We start from the raw sequence: 16,791 nt of genomic DNA on the forward strand, positions 1-16,791 counted from the left end.
TATTCATTATGTGCAATAATACTTTTCTGGCCACATTCATATTTGTATTCATGTTGATATTTCAAGAATGCAAAATCATGTGCAATACTTCCGCTTATTTGTTAGTACCATGTGCAGTATCAGGAGCCATATAATCTTTTCATTGTTTACAATTACATTCTATATCTTGCACTTAACAAATCTTAAAATTAATAAACTTCTGCAATAGAGGTTCTTACTGCGTAATAACTGTCAATACTACTGTCTATTTAACTGCCACCATTACTTCCCGCCTACTTCTATAAATAACAATTGTAATATTGTTTTTCTATCAGGCACTGTCTCTTTTGCACAAACCCATACACTTTATATTTTCATTTATATTTGAGTCGTTTTTTGCATTTCTTTAATTTGTACTGTATTTTTGGAGCTATCTGGCACTATAATTTCCTTCGGGATTAATACAGTTTTACCTTATCTTATCTTACTACACTTACTTGATGTTATATTAATACCAACTGTGGCAGATGAAATATTCAGATCCCTTACTTCAATAAATGTAACAATACCACAATGTAAAAAACAAGCAAGAGTCGTGTATTCAGGATGTTAAGTAGGGAAAATATATAAGTGTATAGTATATAAGTGAGTAATAATACATTGTCCTCTGTAATGTAGTATGTAGCCTATAGAGAAAAGTGGTAATAATAAAAGTAAAGGTTCTCGCAGCCCCTCTTATTTTGTAAATGTATCTGTTTGCCTTGAATTCCAGTTTGTATATATGTACAGTCAATAATTCCGATGATCTAGATCCAAAATTGGATCTAGATCATTGTGTTATGTATATGCAGTTTTTCGATGACGAAAAGATTAAATCTATCTTGTGATAATTTTTTTTATCCAAACCGCCGCTGGAGGGCAGAATCTCACAAGGCAAAACCGGAAGTGCAAGCGGAGGTAGCTACATTTTATATTCCCCGAGTAAGAAGCAGAAAAGAAAACAATCACAAGCTGCGAGTGTCGGCCCACTTTACTGCACGCCTTTCGCACCGTTTCTACATTATCGCACTTTTTTTTGACAAAAAAGGACACCATGCCCGTTATTTGTGCGGTTTCAGGGTGCAACAATAAGTTTGTCAAAGGTTCGGAAATACGATTTTACAGGTAAGTTATCACCGTTTGAGCGGAAGTTATTTAACTACAATAGTTAGCTTTTTAGATAATTTGATTAGGGACATATCTAACTTTAATATCTAACTTTAATTCAAGATACCTCTATTTGACATGATGTGCATGATATGCTCCTATTGGCCACTTAAAAATTAAGGTTAAAATTAATAAACGGGTCCATGTGGTGTAACATAGCGAACATTTATACATTTTCATACATTATATTTCACCGGCACTGTATTCGAGACTGAAAGAAAATAGTTGCAAGCCATAATAAAATATAAATGAGTATTAAAATATATAAAAACATATTCAATACTCGTAGACTACCACCAGATATACTTGGCAAAGAGTTGGACGAGAGGTGACCCTTCAATACCTAAACTAACCTTACGCAGGCAACAATTTAACATGCAGGCTGCTGATGATTTATGAAACTATGATGTCTTGATGAAATGTGTCTGCTCTGGTTCTCCACTTAAATATTACTAACATATAGAAATCACAACATGATTTACAGATTTTCAAAGCATCTTGGGCTTTTGTTTAATATATCTAAAATATACACTTGATGTCTCTTATGAAGCACAATTTCCTTAACCAGAGAAACACATGCTGTTCCTCCCTCCCATGTGTATCAGGTTTCCACTCAGCAAACCTCAACTTGCAAACAAATGGGTGCACAGCCTGGGGATGAGGAACTTCATCCCAACCGCAAATACCTGCCTCTGCTCGGAGCATTTCCGGGCAGACTGCTTCAGGGACTACAACGGCAAACAGTTTCTGAGGGAGGATGCAGTGCCAACCATATTCAACCAGGGGAAGGATTCATCAAAGGTTTGGGGTCATTATATTATAGAGACATATTCTATATTCCTATTTTACTTTTTATATAATAAGCACATAGTTAACTGTGAAAATTCCACAGATTGAACTTCGTAAGAGAGGGGTGGTACCGAAGGAGGCACCTGTCGCAAGTCAAATGACAACACAGGTGGAAGGAGACAGAGCGAGAGAGGCAGCCGGTCTCCGCAGAGACAAAAGAGGAGGAATGAGGGTGAGTCTACTGTTACTGTTGTCTTTACTGTTGGTTGATAATGTTTTTTACTTTTTAAATCATCAATCCAATGTATGGATGACAGAATTCGTTTACATATTATTTCAATTATACATGCCCATCATATTTTTAGAAAAACATGTTATTTATGTATTTTATAGATTTAAGACTAAGATATGAATAATATTGTTTTACTAATAGAGGCCTAACTGGAGCCAGTCACTGTACAACAGAACATTTGCCTTAGACAAATTATTGAATTGGATCCTTTCATGCAAAGTCCTTAAACCACAATCAGAATCAGAATTCTTTATACCTTTGTTTTCTTTTCAACTATAGAAAATGCATGAAGTACTGTGGCCATCATTTTCTTTAGCATACAATATCATAATTTATTTTGTCACAGGGTGGACGAGGAGCCCGTGGAGGAAAACAGTTCTCGGACAGGTGAGACAGTGTGTATGGGTGTCCCTCAGTTGTATGATAGATACATTTTTTATATGTTTTCACCTTTTTTCTCTCAGCACAGTGAGTGTGTGCCTTCTGAAACAGTTAGCTCTTTTGAGCAGCTCATCCCGGATAAAGCTGCTATTGTTTTACTCAGGCACTAGATATTTTTGTGTGGGGACATTTGCTGATCCTAAGTGGAAAATTAGCTTCTTCTGACTCCATCAGCTGATCTGTGAAACTGAAAATTACACACAAAAATAGCCTGAATAAAGCAGTCAAGCAGTCATTCTAACGCTTACCAATTACAGATCTGTTTTTAAAGAAAAACAGACTTATATTTCCCCAGCCTCAGCGGAGTAACAGAATAGAATGAAAGGCAGCTACATGTTGCACTCTTGGGGCCCGATCAGACAGAACGCACCGCACTACTTTTTTGTGGAATCAAACACCCGATCAGACAGAGTGCGTTTTAGCAGCTGGGGTCGTTTTTTTTTTCTGCTGTTGTTAAGGCAACCACCGAATCATTAGCTGTCTTTAACCTAACCGTTATATTGTAAACCGACAGAAGGCCCGCCTCTCCTTTCATCCGATTGGACAATCAGAAAAAATGTCGGGCGCTTTTCTGCTTTGAGTTGAATTTTTTTCAACTTGAGGCGCTCAGAGCGTTTCTTCAAAAATGCGCTCTGCAACGTAAAAGCAGCACGCAAAAGGCGTCCCTCTCATTGAAAACGATGACAAAAAAGCCAGCTGCTAAAACACGTTCTGTCTGATCGGGCCCTTAGAGGGAAACTGTATTCACCGTTGATTCAGAGAGGTTATGATGGATCCGAAAGGTGGCCCAGTTTCAAAAAGTATCAAAATAAAAATCTAAACTTTTAAACCTCTACTGTAACATTATCTACATCTACTTTTTCCATCTTTACACTCTTTCAAAATAGTCACATTTTAGCCCAGAATACACACTTTCATCTTGCAGCTTGTGCTGTTTGCTGTTGTGAAAAACCAATGTATGCAAGTATAGTTGTTGTAATACTGTTTATGTCTAATAATGTGTCAGATAAGTGTTAACAAGATGGTGAGGATTAGTAGAAGTAAAAACAGAAGTTAAGAACTTTTAAGTATATTTTAAAATAGCACTAGATATTTTTTTCTCACACTGACAGTTCCAGGCAGTATTATTTTTTATGCCTGGATATTAGGGAAAGTTACCTTTAACAGGTTAAGTCTAAGGTATCAGTTAAGTCTGTACATTGTGAGGTGTCGTAAACCATTGTGCCATATTTTGGAAGCAGTGTAAGAAGAGATGAGGCAGGTTCAGGATGTCTTGTAAACTGGAATGTTTTATAACAAAACATCAGCTGGAATAAATGAACATTACAATGTCCTTTTTATCAGTCCTGTCTGAGTTTGATAGGAGGGTGTTCCTTTAGGCCCTGGGCTGGTTTATGACATTAATTAAATGTAAATGAGGATTTGACCATTGTTTTGTAATGATTTGAAAGACAAAACTGCCCCCCCCTCAGTGTCTCTTAAAGTTAATTGCCATTGCCAGAGGGTGGTGAAGTTATACAGAGAGAGTTTATATTCACCTGTGATCATTTAAGATATAAATCAAACAGTAATTAAAAAACGCTGAGGTAAAAATGTATAAAAGAAAGTGTGAGTAATGTGAGTCTTTGATCTCATGCGTGCAGACAGGTCATTGGAGCCAAGAGCAGAGTGTACGACAACAAAGGACGACTGCTCTCCAACAACAGGGACATGTGCGACTGTCTGGATGTGGACTGTATGGGCTGCTTCTACCCTTGCCCCGAGTGCGGCTCACGCAAGTGTGGATTCGAGTGCCGCTGTGACAGGAAGTGGCTTTACGAGCAGGTGGAGGTGGAGGGAGGAGAGATCATCCGGAACAAGTTTGCTTTTTAGTCAGAAGTGACTATAAATGGCGAAATGATTCCGGGAATCAAACCTTCGTTCTCCTGGAAATCAGCTGCTTGTCAGGCTGACGGACCACTCAAGACTGTGACGCTTTTTTGAAGGACTCTTCCACAATGTTAACTAATATTTAGCAGATGATGCAGAGCTATTGCCCGTGGTAGAAGCTGTGCAGAACCTTCTAACTATTCCTCTGAATGTACGATGTTCATTTTGTTGCTTAAAAAATAGTTTTAAAAGTTGTTTCCGTTTTCTTTCAAAGCTTTTTTCACGTGTGTCCTCCAGTAAAAATATTTCTGCTCTGCTGTCAATAAACACGTTTTTTAACAAGCTGCTGAACTTTGTGTTGTTAAATATACTAACATAAGATGTATTTTTTCCTGAATTGTTTATAGAAGAAAAAAAAATAGAAATTATATTATGTGTAAAATAGACGACTTAACATGAAACAAAACAATGGAAGAGCTGAAAAGAGATTTAAGGGTTTTTAACTGTCTGTAGGGAAGTTGGTTTGATCGTGTGGCATTTATGAATGACAGAAACAATCATTACTAGACACATTCAGGATGTTACACTCTGTTATTTAGTATTTAGAAGTATTTTTAAGTGTAAATGTTAATTTTGCCAACATAAGATTTCTTTTTCTTTCTTTTTTTTTGCATGTTTTTATCACATTCCTGACAAAGCTTGTTCTTTATAGCGTTAAAGCTTCAAAACACCTTCACTCAGACACGTTGGTTCTTCATCGACTGCTCATCACATTAAAACTATTGTAATATGCAAAACACTGAAAAACATCTCCTTGTCCAGAGGATGGCACACAGGTTATATCTGTCAACAAATAGGAGAATGGTGAGGAAGAGCTCCGCAGGATTTTGTAAAACATAATTAGTTAGTGGAGGCAAGTTTATTTATATAGCACATTTCAGCAACAAGACTATTCAAAGTGCTTTACACAAGACAACAAAAGCAAAGAAACACATTATAAAGCAACACATTAAAAAGCAAAGTGAAGATAAAATATAAAAAGACAGTTTTAATATTTAAGAATAAAAGTTACAGTGCAGATATGAATAATTAAATAGTTAAACGGCAGCTCTGAACAGGTGAGTCTTGATTTAAAAGTGCAATTTTCTTGGGGTTTGTTCCAGATATACGGAGCATAAAAACTGAACGCTGCTTCTCCATGTTTGTTTCTGACAGAAGGCAGGCCTGTCCCGGACGACCTGAGCGGTCTGGACGGTTCGTAATGTGTCAGTAGATCACAAATGTATTTTGACCCTAGACCATTCAGCGCTTTGTAAACCAGCAGGAGTAAGTCTATTCTCTGACAGACAGAGAGCCAGTGTAAAGACCTCAGAAGTGGAGTGATATGATCTAGTTTCTTGGTCTTAGTGAGGAGGACTTCTGAATCAGCCGCAGTCGTCTGAGTTTTTGTGAAGACACTGTTACAGTATTCAAGTCGACTGAAGACAAATGCATGGACCAGTTAAATACATTCAACTGGAGGAAAGTTTTCAGCTTTGAGTGAATGAGTATAGATCAGATTATCTTGTCAGGGAGGAAAACTATAAAACAGGTGGTTCAGAGGTCAGTCAACCTTTAGCGATGCAGGAAGTGGTGAATGGGAATGCAATCCTTCCTAAACAACAGCATGCCCAACTTTTGTCATCTAAAAGTCAAACTCCATTATGTGTGCTATAGACAGCACAATCAGTGGGATGTTATACGGAGACCTTTTAACCACTAAATACATTAATTAATGTGTCTATATGAGTCATCTCTGTAATCCATCTAACAAATTAAAATGTCATTAATTTTTATTCCCATCAGGTCATCTCAGCCTGATAATCACTGGACTGGACACACCGGAGGATCGTCTCTTTTTCCCCTCCTCCTCCTACACGCGGACCAAAGGCACAATGACACAGCAGTTCATCACACAGCTAAAGAAAGAGCTGCAGAAGTAATGTCTCATTTATACACAGCCTGCGGGCCTCTAGCTCAGCTGTAGGTCAGGTGTCATGCAGTCCAGGGCTGCTGCCAAATATGAACTTTGAGGTATTGCAGCGGTGGATATTAATGTAAAATGAAAAGCGAGTCTTCGTTAGCCTTCAGGGGAAATGTGGTGTGCAGTCAGTGTCACAGAAATGTTTGTTTACTAAATGTAGGCGTACTTTTCTGTTAGTTTTGCCGTTTGCATTGCCACAGTCTTCAGAATGCATTATGGCTCATAAAGGGCCAAATATAAATGAAGCCTATTAATATTTATAGAACTTAGTCAATGAGAGCAGAGAGCAAGTCGATGCAAACAAGTGAGACATCAAACAGCTGAAGTTCTGCTCCAAACTCAAATTAAACTTCAAGTTAAAAGACTTCCTCAGTGGGGAAATGTGTTTTGGTACGAATTGTACGAAAATAACTTCCTGTTCTGTCAATGTTGAGATTAAGTTTAAGACATTTTGCTGAATATCTGAAAGGATTTTTTAGTACGGTATCTTTCAGCAGTCAGAACGGCACAGACAGTAACAATCTCACTTTTAAAGATTCACGTTTAAGACACATAAATATAGTAAGAATATGAAAATAGAAATAAAAAGTGAACATGTCAAAGTGTATCCTGAAGTCCCCTCCAGTGTGTGTGCTACGGTCTGACATGGGAAGAGCAGAGTTCACAGTCCTGATAGCATGAGGAAAGAAGCTCTTCCTGTGTCTCTCTGTGTCTCACTTTTCTCCTCTTAAGATGCTCTTAAAAACTAGATTTCATTACCCTGTTGGAAGTGAATCCCATCATACAACAGCTTTGCAGCATTTTTCTGTTTGCCAGCAGACCAAAGTAACTAGGAGGCACCTTCATGCGAGACAGAGTCAATGGAAAGCCATGCATTGTTTCCCACTCTGGTGCGGGCAGGGTTTAACTGCTCTATGTGGATATGAGTGAGAATGTTTTCTTTAGTTGTTTTTGTAATAAAATGTTCTCAATATTTATTTCTAAATCTGCTCTCTTGATAGTAAATTCAAGAAAGCAATGACAGTCATTTCATGCTTTAGCCACGCAAGCAAAATGAACTAAGTGATGGCATTGTCAGGTGATCCTTTCCTGGTCCCCTCTGAGTTTGGTGATCACCTGACATTTCCTTAAGTGCCACCATTAGGGTTACATTTTTGCTTTTTAGTTCAATGTATTTAATAACTACTCAATGCATTCCCATAAAAATTGGTACAGTTGGAGCGCTGGTTTAGCTCCGTTGGTAGAGCAGGTGCTCCATATACAGAGGCTACGGTCCTCGACGCACTGATCACAGACCAAACACAACACTTCCTGTCTCTCTTCAGCTGTCCGATCAAATAAAGGGAAAAAATAGTTGAAAAAGAATTAAAAAAGTGGGTACAGTTATCAGATGTGCAGAGAGGATATATCCAACAGATGATAGGTGATAGTCTGACTATTCTTCAAGCAACACTAGTGGTTCAAAGTGTTCATTTATTGAATAAATATCTCAACTTCGACGTCATGGATTGTAGGAGAAGTTGTATTCTAATGACTTTGATGATCAAATGACACCATGAGGTCGACACACATAGTTTTTAGTGACATTTCTTTTCAGCTATAAGATTGATTTCAGACATTCATGTTCTCTGAAGAGGAACTATAATGACTTTGGCCTGTAACTTTCCATCAGGGGGTGATCATAAGGTCAAAGTTTTAATCTGAACTCCACATTAATGTTTTAGCATCACTGTCATTGTGATGTTATGCATTCTGACATTAGCAGTTTGCTCAGCGCACCTCTGTGCCCCGCAGAGCTGGTTGTAAATTCTAAGTCCTTTAATCGACAACATCATTTGATTTGCTAACACAAAGCAGTCCAGTTGCTTTGGGAATGAATAAATTACTGGTTGTTTCAGTGGAGGGCTGCGGCTCTGGCTCTTAAACATTTCAGTCGGTAGTGCCTCTTTCACACCAGCGCTCTCTCTGGCTTAAATCACTTATTAATTAGATACAAGCTGCCAGACCAGGCTTCTTCCACTCAATTTAACACTGTTTTCTCCTGTAAACTCCAGGAAAGTGCATATTTATGTGCCAATTCAGACTCCTGTGTGCTTTTCACAGCGGTTTATAAAAGATAAAGTGATGTGGAGTTTACTGTGCTGTATGTAAAAGAACTCTGTCCTTACTTTATATAAAACGCAGCCAATGAAAGAATCCATCACAGCTGACACGAAGCCATCCTCTCCATGGCCGTGTCCATTTCGCCCCTCCAGCAGCGGAGGCAGAGCGTCACACCTGTCCATAAACTTGATAAAATGTCCATCTAAATATTGTTTGCGGCAGCTATTAGTGAGGAGGGAGCACAAACCTCCGGGGAGCCTGTGGATAACAACAAGCCGCTATTAAAGGACACCAATGACCTGAGAGGACTGAAATCTGTCAGCAGATATGCAGCCTGAAGTGTGCACACTGAACAGAGACGGGACAGAGGAGTGTGTGTGAGAGCAGCTGAAGGCTGAAACAAAATCTGAGCATGAGGGAGAGGTCCGTCCAGATGTTTACAGAGAAGATTAAGTCGGTTCACTCCTGTATGTGCGTACAGTTAAATTAATGTTCTATCACGAATATGCTGAGCTTAAATCCAGTTTTTTTTGACACCATTGGTCAACCAAGAGTCTACGTGCACCAGGCTGTTTTTTTGTAAAGGTAAAAGTCATGGAGTGAACACATCATTCCCCTTTATTTACACAGATTTTTAGTTCTCAGGCAGAAATAATGAGCGAAACCACCTTGAAGGGTTCGATAAGCGTACTGTATTTTGAAAACTCCCTGTTCCTCTGTGGTATGCAGGCGATATTCTTATCTCATCACTGCTCCACTAAAGGTCAAAAGAAGAAGCTGTTAGCATGTTTGATGAATGACTCGTGTACTTGCTGTATCTGCTATATACTTCGCCATCTGGAGACAGTGTCAGGCTCCACTCAGTGTAAGCTGTTTGGTTCTGTATATTCTCTGTCCTTTCAGCTGAAATATTCTGATAACACCATTCCCATACCAACATGCTCACAGGGGCTGGTGGGAGAGACGGTCACATGACCAGAGAGCAGCTGTACCAATCAGGGCAGCTCACAGGTGCCTTTAAATCTGGTCTCTAATAATCTTTACTTTAATCTATTTCATTTGACTTTGAAATGTGTTAATGTTCCTAATTAAAAGTTGTTGTTTGATTTTTCAGTCTTATATTGAAGACTAATGTGTCTATTTTCTTTTTATAGAAAAAACACTCCTCAACTGCACACGTGTGATGAAAATGAGATAATGGGTGAAATTGAAACTGCTGCTGCCGGCTTCATCTGTGTTTAACGCATGCTCATATCATCAAGTCTCTGCCAGTCTGTCACCGTGCAGCTGCGTTTAGCAGGTATGGTATTTACTAGGGGTGGGACAAAATATCAATACGGCAATATATCGGCATCCTGACTAGCACTAATACAATTAGCAATAGACTGGTGCCAAATATCGATATTTTCATTTACAAATATTTGGCGCTCTAAACAGACTTCCCTGCGATTTTGACCCACTGCGTCACTACTTCATGACATGAATGAGGGTAACGTGAACATGATTGTCTTGCAATATATCTATCGCTGTATCGTGATATTATCGTTATCGTGGGCCACGTATTGTGAATCGTATCCTGAGTTACCCTGCGATTCCCACCCTTAATACTTACCATGTTCACCACCTTAGATTGGCGTCTTAACATGTTTTTGTTTTCATAAACAACTTTGAATCTAGATCTGATGATGGCGCTGCATTAAATATTTATTAGACCCACAATGTATTATAATCAATCCTAAATGGAACATGTTAATCAATGAAAAATGGCTGTGCATACAGATTTGCATATCATAGATGACTGTATTAATAGCATCAGTGGAAGGTTTGGAAGCTAAAAATTGCCAAATGAGCTTATGAGGTTTCATATTTTCAAATGGAACGATGAGCTTTATTTCATTATCAATTAAACATCTTCTGTTTTACACAGTTGGCATAAACTGATTCACCATCAGTCAGAAGATAATCATGACCTCCAGCCCTAAAATCATAAATGGTCCTGTTTTTTTCTCTACAAGGAATGGGTGTAGATCTCCTGTGAGAGGGTGATGTTTTCGCATGTAGTATTTGTTGACAAAACAGATTGATTTCCAACGATCAGTCAATTCTATCTATCGCTGTTGCATTTATCTCTATTCTTCCTGAGGTTCTTTCATGCTGTATTCATCTGTCACTCCATCCTCTGGCTGTGAACCTCAAAGTTCTTGTATAGAAAAAGGAAATGTTGATGTCGCGACATAGAACAGGTGAAGGAAGCAGCACCCTCACACAGTACCCTCCGGCCAAAATCCATTTCTACACGCCAGCTTAGACTCTTCCACTACAAGCAACGTAGGTCAGCTGCGCCTGCAGGTCAGTCATCTCTTCATCCTGCCTCTTTTCCTCCCAGCGTACATACAACCACCTGAAAACTTGTCTGTCCAAGAAATCCCCTTTCATATATTTCCTTCCTGAACTTTCTTCAAGTACAAAAACACTTTGTGTAATCTTCCTTTTGTCTTCTTCCTTTTGCAAACTTTTTTCTATCATTGATCCTTCTGCTCCGTTAAGTTCTATCAACCATTTCATTGATTGTTTCATTTCTTAGGGCACTAAAGCTTGACCCTTGCTCCGCTGGCTGGCTGAAATATTGACACCCTTTAAATACAAGTTCTCTACAGTTGCAAAAACTTTAAACCCCTCCCGATTAGGTTCAAGCTGCAGCTTTAATGCAAATGTAGCACCCTCTGTACCACACACAGAGACACATTAAGAATCATATATTTAATTAAGCGTAAAATACACAGATTAAATAGGCAACTACGCAATCTACATTCCAAGCCTCACCTATAGTCATGAGCTTTGTTCAGAGACAGAAACAATGAGATCGAGGATACAAGTGGCCAAAATGAGTTTCCTCTGCAGGGTGTCTGGGCTCAGCCTTAGAGATAAGGTAAGGAGCTCAGACATCCGGAGGGAGCTCAGAGTACGCTACTCCTCCGCATCGAAAGGAGCCGGTTGAGGTGGTTTCAGGCATCCGATTAGGATGCCTCCTGGGCGCCTCCCTGTGGAGGTTTTCCAGGCACGTCCAACTGGGAGGAGTACCTGGGGTAGACCAAGAACCTGCTGGAGGGATAATCTATAAAGAAGTTCATATTCATGTTTAAACAACACAATACGAATGTTTTAACTGAGGAAGAGTCAGTTAGCATGCTCTCCACCAGTCTGTAACACTGCTCTTGAGTGAAGTTAGGCCACTCTTGGCGCAGCTCTTTGTTCGATGGCTTGTGACCATCCATCTTCCTCTTGATCACACTCAGGAGGTTTTCAATGGGGTTCTGATCTGGATTGGGCCGGCCATGACATGAAGAGAGAGATGCTGATTTAAGGAACATGTGGAGTGCTCTCTTAATTTATTCCTGAGCTGTTGAGGCACTTGAGGGATTTGAGTTTACTCATTGTAAGGACAAGTACTCAGCCTGTGAAAACAGTCTCACAGTATCATCCTTGGCTCTGTAGGGATCTTCACAAAGTTTGAAAAGATAACCCTGATGATATCTAAGAAAAGACGCTGTTTGAGTCTCATTATTGGAAGTGTGGGATGTGTTCTGCTTTTCAAGCTTGATCCACAGGGACTGAAATCAGAATATCTCAGTCCCTGCAAATACTGCTAATGAGTGTTGTTTAATCTCTCTCGATGGTCCCACAGCTTTAAGGAACTGCAATAATATTGATGAAGCGCATGTTTAGACAAGTCTTGTCATATAGCTGCAACAATGACTCAGTCTTTTATAAGCTAACTGTCACAATAAGGCCATATTTGCCAAATGCACTCATTTCTCCTCCATATTTATACAGTTAGCAGAGTAAATGTAAGGGTACAGCTGGAGAGGTGCCGAGTCACGTCACTGTCAGTAGTAATTAACAGCTTGTCATGTAAATGAGTGAGTCCTGTGTCATTAGCAGAGGCCTCAGGTCCGTCCGTGTCTCTGGATTAATAAGGTGTTACTGTAACATCGTGCTGCAGGCTGTGAACAAGTCTTTTCATTATTGTATCATAGAAATGATGACAGTCTGCAGAGGACTTCAGGGGAGAGAGCAGATTCATTATTCCACTCATTTTTCTGCAGAGAGGTGAATTTATTCTGCTCGTGTGGAGTTTTGAATTCTAGTTTCATTTCAGAAAAGAGAAGAAACAAAACCAACACATGCACGAATTTTACTGCTCCGGTTTGACTTTTCTACATGTGAAAGACTATCTAACACTTCTTCATGCACCAGACAGTAAAGGCCGATTTCAGGTCCTGCACTAGTATTGAGCGAAGGACACAGGACTGACAGCAGACTCAACCATCCATCCATCCATCCATCCATTATCTATACCGCTCGCAAGGGGGCTCGAGCCTATCCCAGCTGTCATTGGGTGAGAGGCGGAGTACACCCTGACACAGAGAGACAGACAACCTTTCACACTCACACTCACACCTACGGGCAATTTAGATTCACCGATGAACCTATCGGCCATGTCTTTGGACTGTGGGGGGAAGCCGGAGGGAGACCACGCATGCACTGGGAGAACATGCAAACTCCACACAGAAAGGCCCACCACGTCCGAACTGGGATTCTAACCAGTGACCTTGTAGCTGTGAGGCAACAGCGCTAACCACTCCACCACCGTGCGGGCCCAAACTCAAGCGATCGCAACCTTATTTTGTGAATTTATTTTTATTTCCTCGACAAGTAGTCATGTAAAAAGCGGGATAATACTCAGTGACAAGACCTCTCCAAAAAGAATCTTCTTTTCGGGTCTATTTCCACGATAATGACCTATAACGACCTATAGCGATGGAATAGCGATGGAATGGAATAGCATCCATCGTCACACCTACTGCAATACTGGCTCAAGTGCAGGACAAATATGCTATCGTCCTTTATTTGTTGCTACAGTATTCATTCCTCATGTTGTGCAACATTATGTCTCCCTGACTTTGCATCTTCTGCACCCAAACATTGTTTCAGAGTTCTGATGAGAGGACCGTTTTGCCCACTGAGCTCTTTCTAAATTTAGTGCCGCCCACTGAGGAGAGCCACTGATCAGCAGGCACTTTAGGGGAGCTTTAGGATACACTGCAAACTCTATATTTTCATTTCCACCCGTCAAAAAAAGAGGTGAGGCCTGCTCTTTTTCTCACAGAGCTCTAATTTAACAGCATGAAAAGTTAAAATGTGAGGAGGATTGAATGTTAGGGGTCAGTCACCTCGGTCAGGACAAAGAGGGAAACGGTTGGTGGGACATTTCGTCTCTTTAGAACTTTAAAGTCACTCTGATACAGCTGCAGCTCTTCTGCTGCACTGAGTTGTGATATTTCTTATGTGGTGCAGAACAGAGCAGGTATACTGCAAATGCATTGCTGTATTCTTCTTGCCTTTGTTACTCTAGATTTAAAAGGACAAGTTTAACAGCTTGTCTAGCATCTTTAAACTCGGTAGCTTGGTCAGTCGGCCAGTGCGTCAAAATATGATGCTGTAGCTGCCACTCAAGCTTCATTTTAAGACCCTGTATTCCAGCTCATTGTTCTTATGGGGCATTAAAGACAGGTGACATAGTATGACATAGCACGAAACTCAACATGGGACTTTATCCAGCAGTTAGGGTTCATTTTCCTGATGACACCAAAAGTCAGAAAGTAAGTTGAGTTCTTCTTAAGTTCTGTATCGTAGTTGGTTATGCAACATAAGTATTTTACATGTATCCCATACAATGCATTAGTTACATAACATGTTACATAGATAACTAGTGTACTTTTTCTTTACCTAACATGGTAGTCTTGGTGTTTAAAACTGAAGACAAAAGTGCAAACATTTTGCAACATTGAGCACGTGTAGATGATGTTGCTCGTCCAAATGTCATAACTTGCAAATTGTTTGTCAGCGAGCTTTATTTTGGAAGTCTAACCAGATGTTGCATATTTATTATGGCTACCACAGAGCCCTAAACTGATGTGTTTCTTTGCTTTTGATGTCTTCTGTAAAGCACTTTGAGTTGTCTTGTTGCTGAAATGTGCTATATAAATAACCTTGCTTTGCCTTGCCTTGCCAAAACTGATGCTGCTACCTACATCATCATATTCTGAAGCACATAGGTACAGACCAAGCTGCCATTTTTGACGAGCTGGGAGAGAGACGTTCTGCACAGCCAGCCTTAATTAAAAACATAACTAAAGTCATGGGGAAAAAAAGACAAACAGCAAAAACTTAAGTGATGCAGGTTTTATTTTCGTACCAAATCAAGTGACACCAGCTTGATAAGTAAATGCAGGATGGAGAGCAGGTTTCTTCATAAGGGCAGACAGCTGGGTGCGTCTCCCGTAAAGCGCCCGCAGTGCGTGTTTCCTGCGTTGCATGCAGTACACTCGCAGTGTGTGGCCACAGGGTAGGTAATGCTCACCGGACATCCTGGAATCTGCTTCACCTCGTAGGTCCAGTTCCCGCTACAGACCTTCTGTTCGGGCCGGTCGTCATCGCCGATGAAGACCGGGTCCTGTCATTAACACAAATAAGACTGAGTGCGATTGAAGACATATATAAATAATCACTCACACAAGAAGCTGATTTGCGACAACATGACAAACTCAGACGAAGTGCAATACTGCAGAACATTTGAGGGCTTGTGTCCACTTTGGGCATTTTTTTTTGCGGTGGCTGCACCCACGACCTCAATTTCAGAGCACTTCTCACCTGCGCTTACTGTTGCTAGGTTACGAAAGTTGTCTACACTTCCACTTCCCTTGGTAGTGACTGTTAAGTCTGTTTTAATTCCTCTGTATGCTTAATAATTGCTTTCATTCAAGTACATTTTACAAAGAAAACGGAATCTTGTCCTGTATTAGCAGCAGCTCTACACCTGGAAATTGTCCCCTTGAAAAAAAAGAATTAGCTTCTCCTCCGCATTTTTGTTGACAAAGTTGATATCACAAGTCCCGCCCCTTCTTGATTATGATTCGATGGTGAGTGAGAGGTGATATTGACATGGCGGCAAGGTTCCAAAATTTGAACTATTTAACAGCGACAAAAGACACTGAACTGTATCGGTTTTGTATAGAACATAGGTGCCGCCAGTGCAAAAAAGCCGTTAGTGGACACAGGCCCTTACCTTTTCAATGAAAACCTTCAGCTTTTCAACAGCAGATAATAGTAAACTTCTGACTTTACATCAAAAGACGAAAACGATCCAAATAGAGTGAAAAGGAAAATTATCTGACAGGTTTGGTTACTTGTTACATATAAGGATTTTAGCACACAAAACATTTTAAGAGCTTATAAATATGATGTCATAAATCAAACAACCCAACAGCATATATAAGGGCAGCTGAAACAATTAGTTGATTGAGCTAATGGGCTGATTATAATAACTGATTGAGTCATTTTTTCCTGAACAAACATTTCATGGTAACGTATTCTCGAATGGAAGGATATTCCACACTGAATATTTACACCTCAACCAACTAACACAGTGAATGTTTGCAGTGCATGACTCATAAGAGAAGTTACAGGGTTGTAAGCAAACTCCTGCACACCGTCTAACTTGCAAAAATCAATTTTTTGGCAACATTTCAGTACTAGACCTTCATCATACTACCAAAATGTTGCCAATAAATGGATTTTTGTAGGCGTCTGCTTACAATTTTTGATTGACTCATTCCTTTCCTACGGACCTGTCTTATGAAATGGATGTGCAAATATTTTTCTACTTTATTGAGGGTACATTTTACTGACACTTTAACTTAAAGGGAAGTTAACATTTGCAGGACTTTTACTTGTAACAGAGTACGTTCCCAGTGATGCTATTAACACCATTACTACAGTGAAGGATCTAAGTACTTAATAGCTGCTCAGGCAGACACAAGTGCTGTTGTACAACTTCATGCAGGTCAGAGTGTGATTCAGCCGTTACCTTGTTGTAGCACTGTCCTGCACACACGGTGGTGTAGACGAGCTCGGTGCGGCCGCAGCTCTCCACTTGGATGGCGATGTCGGTTAGATGACAGCCGGAGCTGCAGCCCTGCCTCGCCCCCGCTACCGCCATCACTGCTGCCATGACAACCAGCTGCAT

At 40.0% G+C, this 16,791-nt stretch overlaps 2 protein-coding genes across 2 annotated transcripts; one reads left to right on the forward strand and one right to left on the reverse strand.

The window, feature by feature from the left end:
* The first annotated feature begins 986 nt into the window (after positions 1–986).
* Positions 987–4,912, forward strand: arl14ep (ADP-ribosylation factor-like 14 effector protein). Its single transcript, XM_069659438.1, has 5 exons — positions 987–1,143; positions 1,791–1,986; positions 2,078–2,206; positions 2,613–2,653; positions 4,351–4,912. The coding sequence occupies exons 1-5, from the start codon at positions 1,073–1,075 to the stop codon at positions 4,577–4,579; spliced, it is 666 nt and encodes a 221-aa protein (XP_069515539.1). The 5' UTR covers positions 987–1,072; the 3' UTR covers positions 4,580–4,912.
* A 10,103-nt stretch (positions 4,913–15,015) lies between these two features.
* On the reverse strand, positions 15,016–16,791 carry LOC138587954 (gonadotropin subunit beta-1-like). The gene is made up of 2 exons (XM_069658009.1): positions 16,633–16,791; positions 15,016–15,219 (listed from the first exon to the last, which is right to left on the reverse strand). Exons 1-2 carry the CDS (start codon positions 16,789–16,791, stop codon positions 15,016–15,018), a joined length of 363 nt encoding a protein of 120 aa, XP_069514110.1.

Source organism: Semicossyphus pulcher, unplaced genomic scaffold (assembly GCF_022749685.1).
Source record: "Semicossyphus pulcher isolate SPU_LCO1_2020_fin unplaced genomic scaffold, fSemPul1.0.p SCAF_1, whole genome shotgun sequence".
Lineage (NCBI taxonomy): Eukaryota > Metazoa > Chordata > Actinopteri > Labriformes > Labridae > Semicossyphus > Semicossyphus pulcher.

What these genes read in the sequence shown, in the direction of transcription:
- LOC138587954 (XM_069658009.1), bottom strand. Translation starts at nt 16,791, where the DNA reads ATGCAGCTGGTTGTCATGGCAGCAGTGATGGCGGTAGCGGGGGCGAGG. An exon ending in CAGGACAGTGCTACAACAAG is followed by an intron (nt 15,220 to 16,632) that starts GTAACGGCTGAA and finishes TGTTAATGACAG; the next exon opens with GACCCGGTCTTCATCGGCGA.
- arl14ep (XM_069659438.1), top strand. Translation starts at nt 1,073, where the DNA reads ATGCCCGTTATTTGTGCGGTTTCAGGGTGCAACAATAAGTTTGTCAAA. An exon ending in AGGGGAAGGATTCATCAAAG is followed by an intron (nt 1,987 to 2,077) that starts GTTTGGGGTCAT and finishes AAAATTCCACAG; the next exon opens with ATTGAACTTCGTAAGAGAGG. An exon ending in ACAAAAGAGGAGGAATGAGG is followed by an intron (nt 2,207 to 2,612) that starts GTGAGTCTACTG and finishes ATTTTGTCACAG; the next exon opens with GGTGGACGAGGAGCCCGTGG.